Raw genomic sequence first — 21,634 nt, forward strand, 5'->3', positions numbered from 1 at the left:
AATTTTAATTAATATAAATAAATTATAAAAATATAATAATCAAAATAATATATCTGAGAAATAACAATAATAAATATCTAATAGAACACTGATAGAACCAAAACAAAAAAGAAAATAAATTGTAATAATAAAAATAAATAAATATAGAGTTCATAACAGAACGTCTTGAAATTTTCTGAGCTTCAGACTTCGAGATGAAGTTGGATTTCCTACAATTTAAGCCACAGCACCTTTAGCTAGTGATAACTGGGTATGAAATTTTGCTAAACATTTTTTGATAAACTCATCTGATTCCAATTGTAGTTAACGATGCAATTTACTATTTATTATAAACAAAGGGCATGCTCTGATTCTTAGGACCTTGCTCTGTAAGAGGTTAAATAAGTAACAGTAAAGATTTATTTTTTATTAAATTTTATGAAACCTTCTATGTAAAATTACGACGATATCGAGTCGAATTTGAGGTAAATGTGGTCATTCCAATGGTAAAGTGGAAAGATTAAGTGGGGTGTCAAGAGTGCTTAGAGTGGAGACGATTTCAAATCTCTCCACTGACGATCACTCCATCGTTCCATTTTTGGACTGGTAGTAATTAATGAAGTTGTATAAAGCGGCTCACACAGGATCAACTTGTTCTTGAACCTTGCCGTGTTGAAGACCATATTGGACGTTTGAACAGTTTGCTTATTGAAATTTCATGTTGATAACAAAGCTGAGTTAAGAAAGTGGTTTATTTTATTTATTCAAGTAATTCACTTTGTCTTTTGAAATCTTACCCCAATATTTAGTTATTTTAATGGATGAATTATATGAGATGCTATAATATAGCATTTGAAATTTTAAAAATATTTTTTATCAAATTTTACCTTCAGAAATTCAAAATAAATACAACTAAGATAGATTTACCTTACCATATTCTTATGTATGTATAAAATCTTATATACACTCTATACTTATATATGTAAAAAAATCTTTGGTACAAATATTATTAAAGGAATGAAATGATAATAAAATTTTACTATTTTAAAGTTTTTAATGAAGAAAATATTCTTTATTTTTTATTTTTAAAAAACTTAATTAGGTGATTTAATTATATCTAAATTAGTTCTTATTTGTTTTGTTTCCTCCTTTTAAAACGACGCGCTTCATTAATTCAATAAAAATTACTTACATTTTATTACAGATTGTTTCTAATTTTTTTTTTTTTAAGTCTATACCTATATAAATCAAATGATTAAACAATATGAAACAAAAAAAGTAAAATTGGAAGGCGATAGATGACCGTATGAAGTAGATTGTAAGTAAAAATCAGGTTAACATTAAATAACCTTTTCTAATATTTTTACCTTTATTGACCGCCACCCGGACTATCTTCCTACAAAAAATTTAAAACTTTAGAAAAAGTAGAAATTCGCCTACGGGCTTCTTATCTCAATAGAAATATGCTCTGATATCATGTTAATGAGCAATTTGATATCTCTTTCGGAGGTTGACAACAAGGTTGATGACCAAGTTGACCGTGTGTGGGCCTTGCTAAGCGGTTACGATAAAAATCTATTGCGGTGCGCTCATCACACAACATTCAAATACCACATCACAAGTTGAAGTCGAAAGTTCGGGAAGGAGAAAAATTATGAGCCAAACAATTTCATTTTCCTGATGCTTTAAAAATTAGTATGAGCAACTTTCTTTCAGCCTTAAAAAAAAAAAAAAAAAAAAGAGGACAATACGAAATATTGATAGAAATCCATCCCCACTTTTATATTTTACCCAGAAAAATGAACCTGCACACCTAATTTCAACTTATTTGAACCAACGGCGACCACTAGATATGGCCAAATGTAGCTGGAAAAATATATATCTTTCATAAACGGATATAAAATGCACCCTAACTCCTTTACAAAACCTTCTAATAAGGTGCAAATACCTAACTGTTTCACGGAAAATAAGACAATAAAATTATAACAATTACTTCATTCTTAACCTACATTTTCAGATAAAGTTTATATTTAATATCAGTGAAAATGTGAGTCATTAACAAAACTGTTACATACTCAACACCTGGTCATTATTCTTTTTAAATATTCTGTTATTAGAAAAAAAGAAGGATGTGGGAAAAAGTACCGTTGTCACTTTTTCTTCAATTCCGGTTCCCACGAATGAAAAATAGAGTTTCTATGTATGACTAACATGCTTCTGACGAAAATAATGTTCCAATTATTCAAAACAAGCTGGCAAAATATTAAGAGATGTTGACCACTTTTATTATGTTTATTGGTTTAAAAATAAATTACCCTTTACCATATTTCCTATATCTTATTATTATTTTTTTTTTTTGTCAACGAGTGATATAAAAAGACTGCAAAGAGGTACTACATTGGAAATAGGAGCCACCTTGGAAGACTCGTAAAGGATGTGACAGCGTTTAGGACCTATAAAATACAGTGTCATCTTCACACTTATGGCCAAGTCAGCCATTAACGATTGCATTACGAAAGGACAAAGCTGTCAATAATCTTGACCATTTTTTACACTAATAAGACAGTTTGTTAAAATTTTGTTCAGCTTTTAGTTTTCACAATCGCGGTGTGTGCTTTTAAAAAGTCGTAATTATCTTTATAAAGTGAGAAAATATTAGTCCCTTCAATAGTTGCCCTGACCTGTGCCATCTTTATGTGCAATTTATTACTGATTTACTTAAATAAATAGACTTTTAAGAAGTAATTCATGTTTTCGCTAATCAAAAGTCAAGAAAAGTACTCTTGTAAATTTTTATTTTTCATTGTAGCTACTTTTCGAATATTATAAAGATGTTCAGAAAATAATTTGAAGAACTTCATATTTTGTCTGTAGGGCCAACATATCTTTATTTAAGTGCCCACTTGCTTAAAGACGGCACTGCTAAAATTTATAAGATTCATTTTAGCAGTTTATTAATTTCTTCAGTTTCGTGGTCAATAGGTTGGTACACTAAAAATCCATAGTCGGAGTAGATGAGAAAGAATCATCAAGCGGTTTAAAATCGAAATAAAATTACAGATAACATGGAAAATATCTTGTAAACAAAAATTCAAAGTTAGATATTGAAAGGCACATCGTAGCTTTTTCCAGGGAATTGAATAATGAATTGTTTAAGGCAAAGCAATGGATCGTAGAGAAGAGTTTTAAAAGAGGGTTTCAAACAGATGAGTATTGCATTAGTTTTCTCTAAGCTCTTAATAGCATATCGACGAAACCCCATCATTTAATGCTGTCAATGCTATCCTTAAGCACTGGAGATGTCCTCGAGCATCTAGGAAGGGTGAAAGGATAGGTATGTCGGTAGGTTGTCTAAAATAGGGTCTTAATAAAGCGGAAGCTCCTCAGAGCTATCGAATTAGCTGTATATAATGAATTAGTTCTGACTATAATTGAAGATGTCATATACTCTACATCAAAATACCTCGACAATGTGTGTTTATGAGGTAAGATAGCTGGTTAGGAGATTAAACGACAGGATGAGCTTTACGGGAATAAGCCGCTAACCCTCACAGGATGTAAATTTTACTCCGTAGGGAGCTAACCCATGGTCGTGAAGGGAATGGCAAGTCCAGCAGGATACTGCTGTAGGTCCTTACGGAAGGAAGAAAAAGTTTAGGAAGGAGAAAAATTCAGAGAAGACAGAGTCAAATAAAAATCCAATATAAATTTCCAAAAATAGCACTAGAAGTGACTGAATCCACTATGTATAGTGTTACCTCCTAAGATGGCGGTTCAGGTTCAGCTAAATCAAGTCTCTGGGCAATTAAATGCCGTACAGAGATCCTATATGTAATACATTAGCTTTTAGTGGATCAGAAGATTCTATTGTTATCTTTAATGATTCAAATAATACATTTAGAAATATAATAAAAGGTTATATACAAGTCAAGTTAAATTATTCACAAAAAAGAAAACAAAACATATATTAATATGCGATTTCAGAATGAAGGAGTGAAATTAAGAATAAAGGAGGCAAAGTTTTTTTTTTCTTTTTATGTCGAGTATACGACAAAATAAGATAAAAAAATCTTATTTTGTAGAGATATGGACAATTAGCAGCGTATGCCTGTAAATGACGCACTCCAATCAATTTTTTTCGTACTAGTGGGATGAACGAAAAATGGTTCCCCTTATCAAGTCATAAAGAGGTGCTGCAATAATGTATCTCATGAAATTTTATTAATCTTCTCATTTTTGTTTCTTCAAAACGGAGCAATACACAACAAGGGCAATATACAACAATAATGACGACAAACATGAGTAAATGGGCAGAATAGGTTGGACCTAGCGATAAAATGAATTTGAACCATACGCAGAAAAATATGTATTAAACGCATGATGATTGAAACGAGTCATACGTATAACCAAGGACACCTTAAAAGAGAAAATAATGTCGAAATGTATGATTTCCTTTCTTAGCGTAACTCGTAAATGATGTTACTGCAACTTCATAAAAACCAAACGAGTGCTGGTATCCATTTCTTAATGTGGGCTATTCAATAATCAGTATAATTAGGACAAATAAAAATAATTGCAATGAACATCAATTAAAATGATAGCAACGATATGATGATTGCCCCATTCTTTGTGTTCATGTGGTGAAGTAATTTAATGTGAGTGAAAAAGTTTGCGTAACAGAGGAAGGTATGCGAGACTAGGCGAAGAAGCGACGTTTCACTGCCATTGTCTCCTTCTCCTGCCTTACGACACAGGCGGCCAACGTGGTGGAACCTGCTTTCGCAAATTATATCAGACCGACGCTGTATAAACCTTTCACGAAAAATTGAAATACATATTACGGAATTGAAATCAAATACAACCAAACGACAATAAATTAAAGGAATATGTTAGCAGATACTGTTAAAGTAAGGTAAATTATGACGATTATGCTGGTTAATCTGTCAACAAAAGTTCATAAAATGTAGTGTATTGCAGCAAAGTAGTGATCGTTTCAGGAATGAAACAATGTTCTTAAGTAATTTTTTATTAATGAAAAAAAAATCAATTTATAGTTCCATGTAATAATTACAGCATAACAATATTCATGTTCTATTACTGGTAATAGATGATGGATATCTGTAATGGTCATCTGGATAAGACCTATACAAATAATAGTCCTATAAACAGATATGAAATTTAGAACTTTAGAGTGAAAAAAGGACCAACAAAAATCAACAAATAAAATAAAGTGTATTGATAAGGAAGTGATAATGGTGCTAAGGTAATATGTAATTAAAAGTTTTAAAAATTAATGGATTAGTGACAAAATAGGCTGATTTTGACTGAAATTAATAACCTTGGCAGAATAACTTGCAAAAAGTTTTTAAATGATTGGATGTGGGGGGTAAATTTATATTAAGATTGACCTTGAGGATAGCCCAATTGGCCAAAACGTAGGTCTTTTAAAGAAACGATAAAAATTGTTTTGAGACTCAATTTGGATACCGATAAACAATCTCAAGAAAGTGAAAAAATTAAATATAAAATAAAATAATTCAAAGAATCTATATCGCTCCTTTGAAGAAAAATTGTAAAATCATGAATTGTTGAAAACATGTATTTAAAGTGTTTTAAAATTTAATAAGTTTCACGCAAATTAATTATATACAAATTGTACAGAAAACTAACATTAACATTCATTCTTTTGGTAATTATATGTAGAGAGAGGGAGGCTGTTGCGACCGAGTGGTTTAAGGTGTTTGCAGTAAAGAATAAAAATTAAGTAACATCGAGCGTAGTCATTACATGGATGGGTGACTGCACTAAATAGGTTATCACTTATGATGGATTGCCACACTTCTCCTTTTCCCCTTCAGGTATGTAAGACCCATCAGCCTACAGAAGGTAGCTTAAGAAGGTAAAAACCAAAATATAGTAATGTTGAACCTATTCCGTATACCTTAATTAGGAATTGTGTGGTAGTTTTCCAAGATGTCTATAGCTACCCTAAAGTTTGATCCGTGGACGGCCTACTTCGTGAAAAAACATAAAGGTTCTTGTGTTTCTGCTGATCCTGAACAGACATAAATCGGGAATCTAGAGCACTTAATTAATATTAATAACGGGAAACTTAATTAATATTCTTGAATGCAAGTGAGTTAGTGGGATGGACATTGCAGAATAAGCACCAAGGGACTGATTATGGAGCTATCAGTAATTTGCCACTGCACCATGAGAGACATGGTTCCAAGCACCGTGAGGTTGTGTTATCCCCTCCAGGCTCCTGTAAGCATTACTCTCTGGTTACTTAAGCATTACTCTATTTAATGGTATTTTTTGATTTTCTTTCATTTTTGGAAAAATTATATTCAGGTCATAGTTTCTCTAAAGGTGCGGTATATATACTCATTTATAAATTAAAACAATAAACGGGGAACCCAATTGATACAAAAATTATGAACTATTAAACAGAACGAACACCTAAATAATTAGATGTTTTCCTCGGTGCCCTTAATACATCAAATTTTTCTTGAATTTCAAAATTTTTTACTATTCTTCAAATACTTCCATATTGAGACTGGACAACCACCATATGGTTAGGTTCGTTGAAAAAAAAATTAAACACGAATTTTAAATTCACAAACAATTTATTGAAGATAAATTTATTATTGAGAATTGGAAGTTCTAAGAAAATTGCCAAATTGTTTAACTGAATATTTCGCGGCGCCCCGGGAAGCCGCAGTGCAGACTTTGGGAATCACTGGTATTTAACAAGTTTATTTTATTTTCAAAAAATGGTACTATTTTTTGTCATTATTTATTTTTGTATTAGCTCCATAAACATAATATTTGTTTATAAATGCTATTGGAAATTTCATTCAAATATAGAAAATCTTCTTTAATATCTTTCTCAAATTATTTAAGTAGAATTATAAAACCTGTATAAAGAGGTATTAAAATTTGAAATTCATGTAAAAACTAAAAAAATAATTTAAATATCTATTGTGAAATGTGGTTTTAAAATTTGCAATTCATTTAAAAGAATTAAACATCTATTGTGACAACTTAGTGATTCTAAAACTTTAATTCTACACCAAATTTTGTTATTCCGATACCAATAAAAAGTTGGGCATTTATAAACCAAGTGGTGGTTTAGATGAATCTACTTTTGTTTATATGAATTCTATGTTTTGTCAGTAAGACCTTAAATAATTCTAAATTATGCATTAGGCTCCAGGTTGGGTGCTATATTTCACTATAATCATGAAAAATTACTCTGACAAAGCTAAGGAACATTCACTTCCAGATATACTAGAAATTATTAATAATCAAATGATAAAACATAACACACCACTGTTTTTTACAGTATTAATAACCACATTATAGATATGTAGATGCAAAACTGAACATTAGAATAGAAGAATAAATGACTTACCAACAACATGAAGTACCAACAATTTAATCAGAAAAAAAAGATATTTACTACATCTCACCATCTACTATTGTTGCAAGGGTCAAATTCAGGTGGAAAAAAGTTATAAAGAATGTTAAGTTTTGTGTTTTTCTTTCGGTGTATGGTTTTGAGGACTCTTTTTTATTATTTATGTTTTTGTATATTTATCTATATTTTTCTTTCTTCTGTCCTGCTATAACTAACTACTATAAATTCCTCCTTATGGAAGAGGCTTTTGTCAATACTGATGCCAATAAAGCTATTATTATTATTACTACCTACTATATATTATTTAAAATTTGTAATAATACAATTAATACTATGATTTTTTTATAATAATGTGTTATAATCATAAAAAACAGATGTGAGAAAAAATTTGGACTGGCAATCCGTCATTCCTATATAATAAGATTATGTTTTTGTTTTTATGGCTGACATTTTAGTCCAAATACCAACTACTCTCTGAAGATGGGTCATATGATTTACAATTAGAGCAGTGTTCCCCAAAATATAGTATAAGTACTCCCAGGGATATGGGGAAGAGTTAGATAGGGCAATACGATTCACCGAGATTTGACCGTAACTGCATGTATTATAAACAATATTTTTTAAAGTGTCTATTTAAAATTTATAAAAAAAAATTATCTTTCAGTAAAGAATAATCAGCTGTCCTGTTCTATACTTCCAGGCCAGGACATTTAAAAATTGTTTGTAGGGAGGGGTTTCCATTGGTAGATCCTCTTTCCTCCATATGTTCCTTACTCTAAAGTGAAATCTGTTCATGGGCATAGGCAGAGTTTTGCCAAGGGGGACCAGGCCTCAACCCATTACACACATATATATATATATATATATATATATATATATATATATATATTCCATTCTGAAAAGTTGGGTAGTAGAAAGATATCTAATTCCACATTCCAAGAAATACCCCACCATTTTATTTCTATTAAATCGTTAATTTTTAAATTTGTATTACCTATAATCACAATAAATTATAGAAAATGAAATGACTGACTTTAAATCAAGGTTTACTAATGGCTCGCACAATGAAAATATAAGGCATTCTTGACACCACCATCTTTCCCAATCATTACCCTACTAATTGCATAGTGTTTCCAGAAAGAATCCATGTATCAACTAAATTAACTATTTTTTTCCTTTTTTTAATAGTGTCCCAAAAATCTAAGGGGGAGCCGCGGCTCCCATCTGCCGATGCCCATGAATCTGTCTGCTGAGAGAGGTTTTACAGAGTGTGTAATTTTTTTTTAAGAGGGATACTTAGTGTTACAAGAATTATAGAAGTGGTACAGATGTTTAAAGATTAGGAAACACTGAATTAGAGTGAAAAAAAATACCACCAATTCAAATAAACTTTAACTTTTTTTACCAATTTTTAATATTTTAGTCTAATAATGTCTAGTATGCAATCAGAGAAGGTCAGAAAGGAGAGAAAGAAAGAAAAAATGAAAAGCCTATATGCAACAATGAATGAATGAAATGAAAGTAAATTAACTTCCAAAATATTTTAATAAGCTGATAAAAATAAATCTACAATAATCAATTGACCTTAGGAGGGGTACCTGCCACTTATTGAGCATTATAAAAATTTTAAAAACATGAGATAAATTAAATTTAGCCTAAATTAGAAATATATTGAATAAAGTACAATTCAAATATAAAGTAATATAAAATAATATAAGAAACTAAATAAAACTATTTTTAAATAATTAAAAATTAAAACATAACTATTTGTAATAAATAGTGAAAAAAAAAAACAACTAGTTTCAATATATTTTAGATAGATAAATTTATGTGGAATTTATAGGGAGAGATGAATATGACTGATGATAGATAATATAAATGACAAAATGAAAATGAAGTTGATTTAATGTAAGTATATAAAAATATAACAATCTATTATTTAAATATAACAACAATTATTCAATGGTTATTTAAAAAGGGTATTTCAAAAATAAAAAATATAAACACAAAACTTTTTCACAATCTGTTATAAGAAATTACTAGCAACTTTCAAATAAATTAAGATCGAAAAAATAAATAATAACTAAATTGACAGATTAAGAGTTATATGTATCTTTTTCTCATGATTTAAATGCCTAGGGACGCCAAATTTCTAAGGAGAGCACAGAAAACAATCATCAACAATTAATTTAGGAAAACATGAAAATAAATATCCTAATATGTTAGATATCATATTAGTAATCTGATGATATCTATTAGTAATCTGATGATATCTATTAGTAAACCATACAAAGATATTACTAAAATCCATACTACTAATCTCCACTACAGGGATTTCATGCCTATAAAAAAAATATACATACCTATTTACCAAATTACCCCTTCCTGTAATAAATAAAATATTAGTTTAAGTATTGAATATAAATAACAACCTTTAATGCAAATTTAATTAACAGAATTTAGAAACATTTTTCTTTAATTTATTTATTTAATACCAGATCTTTGCATGGTTTACGTAAGAGGTACTTCTTTTTTTAGCAATTGATTATGGGGGGGGGGGTAGTATAGTCTTATACAAAAGACACCCTAAACTATACACAATGGTGTAAATAAAACAAAAAATTATGATAAAATAAATAGATTAAAACAATAATTCTTAATAAAAGATAAAAGTAAAGTTAATGATAAAAACCATGGCATTTATGGATTTAACAAAATAAATAATTGACTTCAAATGGAAAACGAAGGGAATTTAAGAAAAAGATGAGAGAAAAAAAAAATTAAGATAAATTAATAGAATTCATAACAGAATGTTCTGCAGCAGCAAGGGCTTCAGTCTTTGGGTTGTGGTTGGATTTCCCAAGTTATAGGTTACTTTTCTTTTAACTGTAGGTAACTGGGAGTGGAACTTCATGAACCTTTTTTTGATGTAATCCTCCATAGTTCCTATTAGTAATTCCCGATGCAATTGACTGTTTCTTACAAACCAAGGAGCACCCACTTGGAAACTGTTTATCAGATCAACATTTAGGCTTTTAGAATGAGGCAATAATAATATTCTTAGGAGAGCACAAGACAATCAATGAAATGAAGAAGACAATCAAAGGTGCTCTATTCATATGATAAGTAATATTTTATGGAATAAGGACAAATTAAGCGAATAACTTTGTTCCGATTAACAAGTCCTCATTTGTGGTCCTAAATCTTCCAATATCTTGTTTTATTGTATGATTGTTTTAATTAAGCTAATTGTTTTATTGCAATAAAATTGTAATCCCATATTTTTGAAAGGCAAGTTTGGATGACAATTTGAAAAACACAACAATAAAACATCAAGCACTTAATGTTAAGGTTAATAAAATATAAATAATTTTTAATTTGCATTTACATCAATTAGTTAATTGAGCAACAAATAAGTCAATTTTTCTCTTAGTAACTATAATGACGGTTTCTTTTTTAGTCCTAGTGGAACAGAAGTCTGAAACTCTTAATTTGTAAATATTCAGAAATTTGAGGGTTGGTTAGTTTTGGTTTTGGGTTTAGCTATCGAGTTGAAACCAAAATGAAAGAAACATATGCTTAGGAAGATAAAAACCCTTGACATTCATCTTCTAGTTTGCAGTCTGCAAATGGGGAAGAAATTAATAAAAAATGAAGTTGATCCTGATTCTCTAACAAAAAATGAAAATCTTCAGGTATGCTATAGAAGTGGGTTATTCGCTCCTTAAGGGATAACATTGCTCCAGAGAGTTTAAAAGTTTTGTTTTGTTAACTGTGGCACACCAGTTGTAGTGAAAGGTATGAAAGGGCTGAGAGGAAAACAGGTGATGTTTATCTTCTTATTAGTGGGTGTTAAGTTCAATAGGGAAATAATTAAGTAGGTTTGCTGGTATTGTTTTTTCTCATCCTGTCATTCTCTGTTAAACAACATTTCTTATACTTTTTCAAAAAGATAAGCTTTAATAGTTAATATCTTAATTAGTCCAAATTTCTGAAAATATAACAATGAATAAATTTGTTCCAATTAACATGTTCTCATTTGTGGTCCTTAGTCTCCCACTTAGTTTTGTTTTATCTTGAGATTGTTTTAATTTTAAACATGCTTTCAATACAATAGTAATTTCAAATCAAAGGAACGTGACGAAGAGTATAGGTCCTGGAGTGCTCAGTTTGGAACATTGTGGATTTAATTCCCACCTGGAGCAGTTATTATTTATTTCTTGATGGTCCCAAGAAATAAATCTTGATACGTCCATATTGGTTAGTAGGTGGTGGCAACTCTGCTGCCAGGGATTGGAAAAAAGAACCCATTTTCAGGACTAGTTACCCTAAAAGGATACTAATAGAATACAAAAGTTCAAATAAAATAAAAATAATTTTTATGTATAACAACAAGTCTTTTTATTTTTCAAAATAATATGGGGAAACAAAATAACCAACTTGAGATTTTTTGAGGTATGAGGTTTTACCATATTTCTAATTTTGGTTTATATCTTGGCCTATCAGAAAAATAATTGTTAAGAAGCCAGTAAAAATTAGTAAGTATGCCCAATCTTGAATACCCCTAATGTTTCCATCAAATTTTTTCAGATCATAACTCCCAAGTTTCATTATTGATTTTTGAATCAAGTTCCCTGTGACCAAATAATGATTTGTAATTGAGCTTGCTATGATCTTTAGTAATTTTGATTATTTATTGCTATAAGGTTCTAAAAAAAGATAAATTGTCAATTCAGAATTGTTTGCCCTTGGTAATATACCTTTTAATGTTCTATAAAGTCAGTAAAAGTTGGGTGTCTTTTACCACCATTTATGTTTGTAGGTTTATTACTGTTTGAGAGCTGTTGAAAACCAGGTTGAGCAATTTCATATTTTAAGTAGTGAAACTATGATCAAACAAAAGTTTGATTGATGAAGTTACCACTTATTCAAGATGAGTTCAGTTTATTAAGAATATTAATTTTCTGAATGCCATCCATTTCTTAAGCTTGCTTCTGTACCCCAGAGATTCCTGAGTAATATTTCAAATCCACATAATAATGAAAAATGTAAGCAGTATTAGTAAGTAGTACATGCATATATTTATTCTGGCTTCTGATGTTTTAATTCAGATTATTGAATAGTTGTTTTCTTAGCAAAATATTAAACTTTTGCGCAGTATTGTAGGTCATCAGAGTCAAGGTGGGGTGCATTTTATAATAATCTCATAACACCTAGAAGAAGATGTTACTGTAACTGCTTAACCAGAGGAGGAAGGAGGGAAACAAAATATAAACTTTTCAAACAATTTTGATCAGATTCTGAACTATAAATCTGTTTCATACACTATTAAGACTGTTTTACCACGATTTTCACTGTTTGAAGTAGGCTGTCAAAGTCCAAAACTTCCCAGCTTTAGGGATTTCATATTATTGGGGTGATGATATCCCAAACATGCCATTCCTGGTATGGGGATAAAATGATATCCTCTCTAATTGTTTTTTCTTCGTGTTTTTTATAGTTTTAAGCACCCTTTTAGCATCTCCAAATTGAGTTAAAGGGTCGAAAATTAATATGAGAATAGAGTTACTGTTAGGAGAGTGTCTTTTAGAGATCTTAAATTTTTTTCTTTCTCTCTGTCATTTTATTAGTTTTTTGTTATGTTAAGCATTAATAAAGCAATAAATCACTTTTCATCTGTTTTCCAAACTACCAGGAGAGATTACGACCTAAGCGACTGATTTAGCTGGTTATTATTCTTTAATTAATAGGATGATTAATTCTTTAGCACGATCTTAGGTCTTTTGCTTAATTTTTGTGTTTTTAAGTTACTTCATCATTATTCTTCGATTTATTATGTTGTTTTTTTTTATGACCCAAACTTAATTGAGGTAACCAATATATTTAGGAAACAATTTTCTGAAAAATTGTATTAGTCCTAATAATTTGGTCTCCTAATAACGTTACTATCATGAAGTCTTGATTCCATGTATAATTTATATGGTATTATAAATAAAAATACCTCACACAGAATATTAGCGAACAAAACATTTCTTGGAACTCTTTATACAATTCAAATTTAAATGACAGATAAAGAAAAGCTAGTAAACACTGTTCCGGTAATTTTACAATACGTGCCAAAATAATTTTAACTACGATGCTGTGTGTTTGGAGGTTGCAGAATAGAGTCCTTAACACCTGATTTGTTCTTTTTTTCGTAATTACTACAATGCATATATAATTTTCTTACCTTGACAATAGTAACATCAATAATGAATAATATACCTTTCTTAAACCATAAGACCAAACCGAGCCATATCTAAGTTCACCTACAGTTTAACCGCTAAATTACAAGTTATTAAATATTTCTTATTTTTAACCTCATTCCTGTAAAATTTATTTTAAAAATGATGAAAATTTAAAATTAAAGTGTTCATTTTTTTTATATTATTGTTTTATAAGAATTGAATGTTGTATATTTTGAGTAATGATAGATAGCTGGAAATATTTTAGAATGTCGTTGTTGGCCACAGTGATTCTATGAAAATTAATGAAAAAAGAATTGTGAAATGATTCTTGAGAAATACCAATTTAGTTTTGGTATGTTTTATATATTCCTTAAATGAATTACTTTTTAATTTTTTGTTTTCCACAAGAAATCCATATGGGTCCAGGCAAAGATGAGTTTCACTTCCTTCAATTTAACAATAACTTTCTTGTTAAGACAGAAAAGCTGATTGAGTTTAATGTTTCTTAGCAATCATAAGCAGCCATATTACTAATTTAAATGAGTATATTCTTTCAAGTAGAAAGCTACTTAAAATGTATGTACTGTCGTAGATATAAATTTAAAAAGTTGGTAAAATGTTAAAATTTTACTACTAAATTTATTTTATCCTGTGCATCTACCATAAAGACTGGTTTGGTTTAGATTAACAACTAACTTTAATGCCTAGGTACATTTTAAGTTTGTATTAATCAGTAAAGATTTTGAAATTAGAATCAGTTTGTTATGTCGTAATTAGAGTAATATTACCATTTTTCTTCTTAATATTCCAAACTTTCTCAACCATTAGTTTGTAGGTCTGTTTTTCTATATATGTACCATACTGAATGTACAGGAACATAGCCAGGGAAAGGGACTTATAGGAATTCAGTCCCTTTGAACTTAATTTGAAAAAGGAAATGATTATTCTGAAAGGTTTAGAGATAACTAATGGTGGGCTAATTAGATTTAATATTGTACAGTTGTTTGATTTAATCAGGGCCGCTACAGGGATCTCTAAAGCGTACAAAAATTATAAATGTATATTTATTTAATTATTAAGACTCTCTGTCGTAAAACTCTTGATATTTGCCTGACAAGGAAGTATAACATTTATTAGAATGTTCTTAGGTAAGTATAAATTTTATTTTTAGGTAATTATAAAACACCATGGGTTAAATAAACTCATACTTTACTATAAAATATTTTATTTTACAGTATTTACAAATACAATAAATAAATTAAAAAATTCTTTGGCTTTAACAGATATTGTTATAAAAAGTGATTTTAATTTTTTTGTTTTGTATCACGTTATATATTAATTTTAGCCAATATAAATATTAATCATTAAATTTATGATTGCATAACATATACATGAATCGTAAATTGCTATCGCATTTGCACATTCATTCATATATGAAACAATTAACTACAGTAGTTAGTGTTTGATATGTCAATCCAGAACTTCTAATTTCCTATCATTGGACTGAAACTAGATAAACTCTTAGATGTACAATAAACAAATCTTATGTTGTTTTCACCAATTGCTTATTTATATTTTTTTAGGATGAAATTACTAAGTTCATAGCATGTTCTACATTTCTAAATCTAGTTTCTAACTGTTTACAATCATTAACTTATATTGTCTGAAATTGTTAAAACACAAAGTTCATAATTTTTATCTAATAATGTTCACATCGATATTTCCACAATATAAATAACTTATAATACATATTATTTGTTTTGTTTTAATTAACATTAAAATTTTCTTATGAGGAAATACTTTTTTAATTTTAATTTTTATTCTTATTAGCAGGATGCCCCTCTTATTGTTTCTCTCATGGGATCAGTGATTATTAGTTATCATCTCTTCATGACATTCGGAAACAGATATATTCTAATAACTATGCTTTATAACTATTAAAACTTGCTGAATTTCTTTTTCTTATATTTTCATGTTATATTGTAACAAAGTGAGTGCTGCTACATATCAGCGTTATATTAAATAATAATTTAATATAGCCATTTTAAGTCAACTATGAGGTAGTTGTTGGATTCACCCATTTAACATCTTTGTTTAAGTTTAAGGTTATTTAAAGTACAAAAAAAAATTTCTTGAAAACTATTAATTTATTATCTTGTTCTAGTAATTGATGAGTGTTTACTTTTAATTAATTTTTGTTTCTGATCAGTAGTTATGTTTTAGGGAACGTCTTAAATGAAGGTCTTCCAACAAAGAGCGAGTTCAATCCACAAATTCTTCAAAATTAGTATTCATCCAGTTCTTGGTAAGTTAGATTGTGTATTTCATTTATTACTATTTTTTTATATGTTATAAGAAAAATTCATTTATGCAGTTTTCTTTAATTCATATCGATAATTGTGAATTAAGTCATTGATAAATGTTTAGTCCGTTGTTTAATATTTCTTTTTTCATTTATACTAAAGAATAGCTCCTAGAAATCACTTATTAATCACAAATTTTTTTTTGTCATTGGGATGGGCAATAACAAGGTAAGGCAATCACAATGATCATTTTGAGAATAATTATAAATATAATATCTAGTATTTTTAATTAAAATTAATAATTTTTCTAAAAGGAACTTTAATATTATTTTGAAATATAACACAAATTTAATTAGTTGATTATAAGTATTTTCCCATTCAAGTTCTTGAAATATTTTATTTATCAGTTTTGAATAAATCTGTCATTATTTGTTGTCATTCAATTAAAGTGATGTGTGAGATTCATTTGTTTTTTGAGAAACATCTATTTCTTAAATTGATGTTCAACATTATACATTAATTATTAATTATTGAGATTTCATATTACCAGTTACATTAACTGATTTGTAACTATGAAGAATTAATTTTGAAATTGTAAAGACATCTTTTGGTATGCATTCAGAATATTATTTAAACTGATTAAAAATAAATGGTGGAAAATGGGTTTTTTATCACTTCCTTTGAAAGAACTTATGTATTGGACTTGATTACGGATCTTATCCAGTCTGAAGTAAACTGCACTTTATGGTATATCCCAGGTTGATGATCAACTGCACAGCCAAATCCTGCAGATGTTATGCCTGCTAGTGTCCAACGTCCTTCATCTTGCACAATTAAAGGTCCACCACTATCACCCTGAAACATTTTGTTTTTACATTAGAAGACTCATTATTGGCTGTTGATAAGGTTATTTTTTAATTTTGTATTTATATTATGGATAGTGGAAAAAAAAGTTGTATCATAGCAGAAGCTTGGCTTTATGACTTATTTTCATCAACTCAGACCATATTAAAGATTTTGAAATAAGATTGCTTTTTAAAAAATTCACCCTTATATATAAGATGATAGGGAAAAGGAAGCAGATAATTTTTCTAATAGTGGAAAAATATAGACATTTTGCCTTTAGAAGTTCTCTAAATTTGGGGAAATGAAAAAATAATTGATTTTTCAAAAAATAACTTAATAGTTATTGTTAATTTATACATTATACATACTTTGTCTCCTTCTATGTTTTCATATAAATCTGTTCATATGTCATGCATCATAAAACAGTATTAATGTATAATGCTGATAAAAATTCCTTTTGAGCAACCCTAAATCTTTGGTTAACAGTCCAAAACTGGAACCGGCAAGACCCCTGTCTTGAGAAGGCCGGCTTATAGAGTATTATATATTATAGCACTCCATGGTACTGTACAGATATACTACTAGAGTACTTACTATTTAGATAGTATATATAGTTCTATATGTACTATATCTAGTAACAGATGGCCAGTTCTGCTGTACTGTAATGTTTTTACTGGTATTTATAGCATAGATGGGAGGCAATCAATCTCTGATTGTAAATAACTACGATATTTATGTTTTAGTAGCAAGCTATTTATAATTCAATGATAGATCTTTGGAATCACTTTTCTACAGATTTAAATTTGGAAACGTAACTATGAAGTCTATTAAGTCAGTACAAAAGGATATATCTGTGTCTTCAGCCGACGGCTTAGGATCTATTTGTGTCCTTTTAGCAAAATGTCAAAGACCAACCTTACTGAGAAAAACAGAATTTATTGACTTTTCTGCATTTCCTTCATAAAAATAAAGATAATTTGTAATTTAAATTTGTTCACAAATGATTGGATTGTTTCAAAGTTTTACTTATTCTTAGTGTACTTACCAGACAAGCATCCATTCTTCCATCACTATGACCTGCACAAAACATTTCTTTGTGAAGTTCAACCCTGATGTTTTTATGTCTATGCCATCGTAAACATTCAGCATCAGTGAGAATAGGAACAATTGCTTTTCTTAAAATATTGGTTCCAGTTTTTCCTATCACATATTGAATAGAATATAGAATTTTAGGTAATAATCAACCAGTAATCATCAGAAGTATTAATAATATGTTAAAATAAAACAAAGTTATTCCTATTTCTTTTACTGAAATCTATGAGTTGTTATATTTTAATCTTTAATTTGTTTTGTAGCAATTAAATAAATAACTAAATTGTTTTATTGAAAGTTGTTCAAAAATGGAATATGTATACTCTGTTTTCAGTATAACATATCCACCGTGTATAATTTAAATTATTACCTTTAAAATTAATTTGATTATAAATTTTGAAATTTGAAGCCATGGTTATTGAGTGTGAAGGCAATGGAGTCAAAAGTATTAGTTTACTGTTATTATACAGCAGATAAATCTAAACCTTCATTTCTGGCTAGCAAAGGTTCAAGGGTGGTTAATCGAACAAGCAAATAAAGTTGAAGATTTTTTAAATAATTGTTAAATTTATTTTATTAGTTTCTTTACTCTGAAGAGCCATTGGAAACACTCATCTTAAACTTTGTAATAGAAATTTTCTATTTCGAAATTCCTGTTCTCTAAATAATTTTTGTATTGCATAGATTTTGTTCAATGCTAGGGACATATTGATGTTCTTTCTTATTAATAATTTTTTTGGGAAATCAGATAGAATTTGTTTTAAAATTATCCTTATACCATAATTTTATAAGTTGGAGATGTAAGTTTAAGAGGAAATACCATGTTCATCCTCAAAGTGCATGAGACAGTTCTTCATTTCCTTGTTTGAAGTATTTCATTAAGAACAATGGTCTTTTAAGGCCATAGCTTTGACTCATTTTCTCCCCATTTTTCAAAATTTCAATTTTACGTTTTTCTGGAAGTCTTCTGGTAGGATTGTATTAGTTTTTGTAACCTAGGTTGTTTATGGCTGTGCTATTCGATTCATATTCCTTTTAAGCCTCGCTAAGAGTGGAAAAAGGGAAACTCCTTCCTTAAGAACTCTAAGGAACTTTCCTTAACACTGAAAGTTATACGGTTTGGGAAATTCAGATGTGTTTCCATGATTTTCCTTCTACCTTCCAGCTGTTCACTCCTCTAAAATGTGCCATCTTCACATCATGTTTTTTGCTTAGTGGTTAAATCATGAAATAATTCCTAAAACTAGATTGGTTAGGAGTTCTAAATATTTTGTTTACAACATTTATTGAATTTTACTGATTCACAACAGGAATAATTACGGTAGTTTGTCACATTTTTTATTTTTTTTTAGGTATTGGTACAGTTAGAAAATGACTTAGTATTTAAAGGAAATAGCCAATATCTTAGGTGTGGCAGTATAATGGCAGTTAAAACTTTTTTTCTTCATCAGGAAAGTGTGTAATTATTTTGTATGAACTTCTATAAATAACCATTGTTGACTTCTTTGGTTACTGTGGATATAAGTTCTTCTGTTATAAGAGAAATATGATTGTTTTCTTTGTCACTACAATGTACATGATTCAATTCTTTCATAGTTTGATAGAACATGAACATTAAAATTGGAAAGTTGATAGCGATTTTATGCCAATGTTTTAGCAATTTAGTCTGAAGCAACTGTTTTCCCTGTCTTTAGTAGTATAACTGTGTTAGCCCCAATTCTTCAAACCTTAATCAAGAACTATTTCCTTGAAGTTTTATGGCTAATTGAAAACTTAAAACACTGACCATTTCGCTATGACTCTTTGCTTTAATAACTCTACTGGCTATAAAGTTTGGCCTCTTGAGCATCAAGCAAACTTTCGCTTTTACTACACTTATTGAGAAGATATTTCTTAGCTTTTACCGCTTCTTGAGATTTTATTTCAGCCACTGACTTTTGTTGGGGGATTGAAAACAATGGTTCAAGCTTCAGATACTACACCAATATCTTTTCTTACATTTTCAGGAAAATTTTTTCAATCAGCTCTCAAATAATATACATGACTGTCGATGTTCTGTGTATATTTAGTTCTGGTACCAATGTAAAAGGTGAGGAACTCTACCTCAGAAGGCCTCAACAATGCATGTTTAATAGGTTAGGTTTTTGCTGAAGAGGAGGTAGATTGATTTGAAGATAGGAAAGTTTTATGTAAATCCTCACAGGATGGGAACTGCACTCTTGCGGTTGTTCAGGGGATGGCAAGTCTTGAAGGTATACATGTATATACCATGTGCTCTTAGTGGCTGATATGGGATTGGTCAAATGATGACCAATTGAAAAAAAATAGTTATCTTTCAAGCAGAAGCTTTTTATTTCATCTATGTTGAGAAAGAAAATTGTGGGATAGTTTAAAATATATTTATTCTTTTATAGCCTTTTGCCCTCTGTCAGCTAATGTGCTGAATCCCAAGTTTTAACATCCTGATTTGCTTTCGCTAAATATAATCAGTAGGAAATGAGTTTGGTGGTGAATGTAAACATTACCAGTAATAATTAGCATATTTAGGAGAATTCTGACAGTAATAGCTTCAAGATCTGTGGTAAGAGACGCTTCATCAGCAAAGATATTTATTCTTATAACCATTAAAATTCTTCCCTGAGACTTCAAAATCCTTGGATCTCACAGATATGAGTACAGTTATATTTTAGATTTAAAATTGTAGTTAATTACAAATAAATTGTTCAAATTAATTTATTTAACAACTAAAGAGCACTGTCCCATACATTCTGTAGGAATATTGTATTTGAAGGGTTGTTACACTAAAGATTGCTTCTACTCCATCAAGTCTAGCAATGAAATAATACTTGTTTGGTTAGACCATTATTTGTTATTAATTTTAACTTGTTTGAAAGCTTAGTGAATAAATTGAATAATTTATTCACTCTTGTTGATATATCATTTACTTAAAAGATTATCTAATATATCCTAAATAAAATTTTTTTTAGTGCCCTCTGTTAACAATACCCTTGTGCTTAAGTTCTCTGAAGATTGAACTTACTTCTTTGAATATTTACTGTTTCAAGAGCAATAACAAGTATCAATAACATCATTTGCCAGTTTTTAAATGTGTGTTAATGTAAATAAGTTCTATAGAAATATATATATATAGAAATATATATTACCATAGGTAGTATCTGTCTTTCCCCATCCTGCTACCAGTCCAGTTTTTCCTCTTAATGATGTGCTTCGCTTTGGAAGACAAATGGGAAGTATGTTTTCTTTGAAAATAACTCCACGGGAGAGTTGTACTAGTGCTACATCAAACCTGTAACCACAGTATGTATAAATTATTTTTAGGAAATGAAAAATGCTTTAATTATGAAATGATTCAAAAAAATGTATTGATTTGGTTTGAAATCATTTTACTTTTCTTATAAATATTTTAGATTTGGTATATATTTTTTTAAAAATGGGAATTTTCTATGGGTTCTTCCTGCACAAATTGAAATATCTAAAGATATTAAACCCCAAATAAACAAAACTGAATATATTGTTGCAATATATGGTACCATTTTTCTACTACCTCAAAATATTTTTAGTCAGGAACGAAATTGTTAGAAGATGCTTTCTTGAAATCAGCTTAAGACACAAAGTTTATTTACTTAACAACCTGAGAACTAATGCAGTTTCCTCAGTGATCTTGTAGTTAGTACATGTGGATCACAACCATTAAAAAAATTTAAGAGGTTTCGTTGGATTCAACATGTGATCCAGGAAACATG

At 29.2% G+C, this 21,634-nt stretch overlaps 1 protein-coding gene across 2 annotated transcripts in view; it reads right to left on the reverse strand.

Annotated features, from left to right (window-relative positions):
- Nucleotides 1-14,904: 14,904 nt before the first annotated feature.
- Nucleotides 14,905-21,634, reverse strand: part of LOC106679850 (trypsin-1) — a 58,839-nt gene continuing 52,109 nt past the window's right edge. For both annotated transcript variants that reach the window (XM_014419222.2, XM_014419221.2), the window contains exons 6-8: nt 21,035-21,177; nt 17,824-17,978; nt 14,905-16,787 (exon numbers count right to left, since the gene is read on the reverse strand). In XM_014419222.2, the coding sequence (XP_014274708.1) occupies nt 16,623-16,787; nt 17,824-17,978; nt 21,035-21,177 (463 nt within the window). In that variant the 3' untranslated portion in view covers nt 14,905-16,622. The remainder of the gene's footprint in view (nt 16,788-17,823; nt 17,979-21,034; nt 21,178-21,634) is intronic.

Source organism: Halyomorpha halys, unplaced genomic scaffold (genome assembly GCF_000696795.3).
Source record: "Halyomorpha halys isolate HHAL.00 unplaced genomic scaffold, Hhal_1.1 Scaffold223.1, whole genome shotgun sequence".
Classification (NCBI taxonomy): domain Eukaryota; kingdom Metazoa; phylum Arthropoda; class Insecta; order Hemiptera; family Pentatomidae; genus Halyomorpha; species Halyomorpha halys.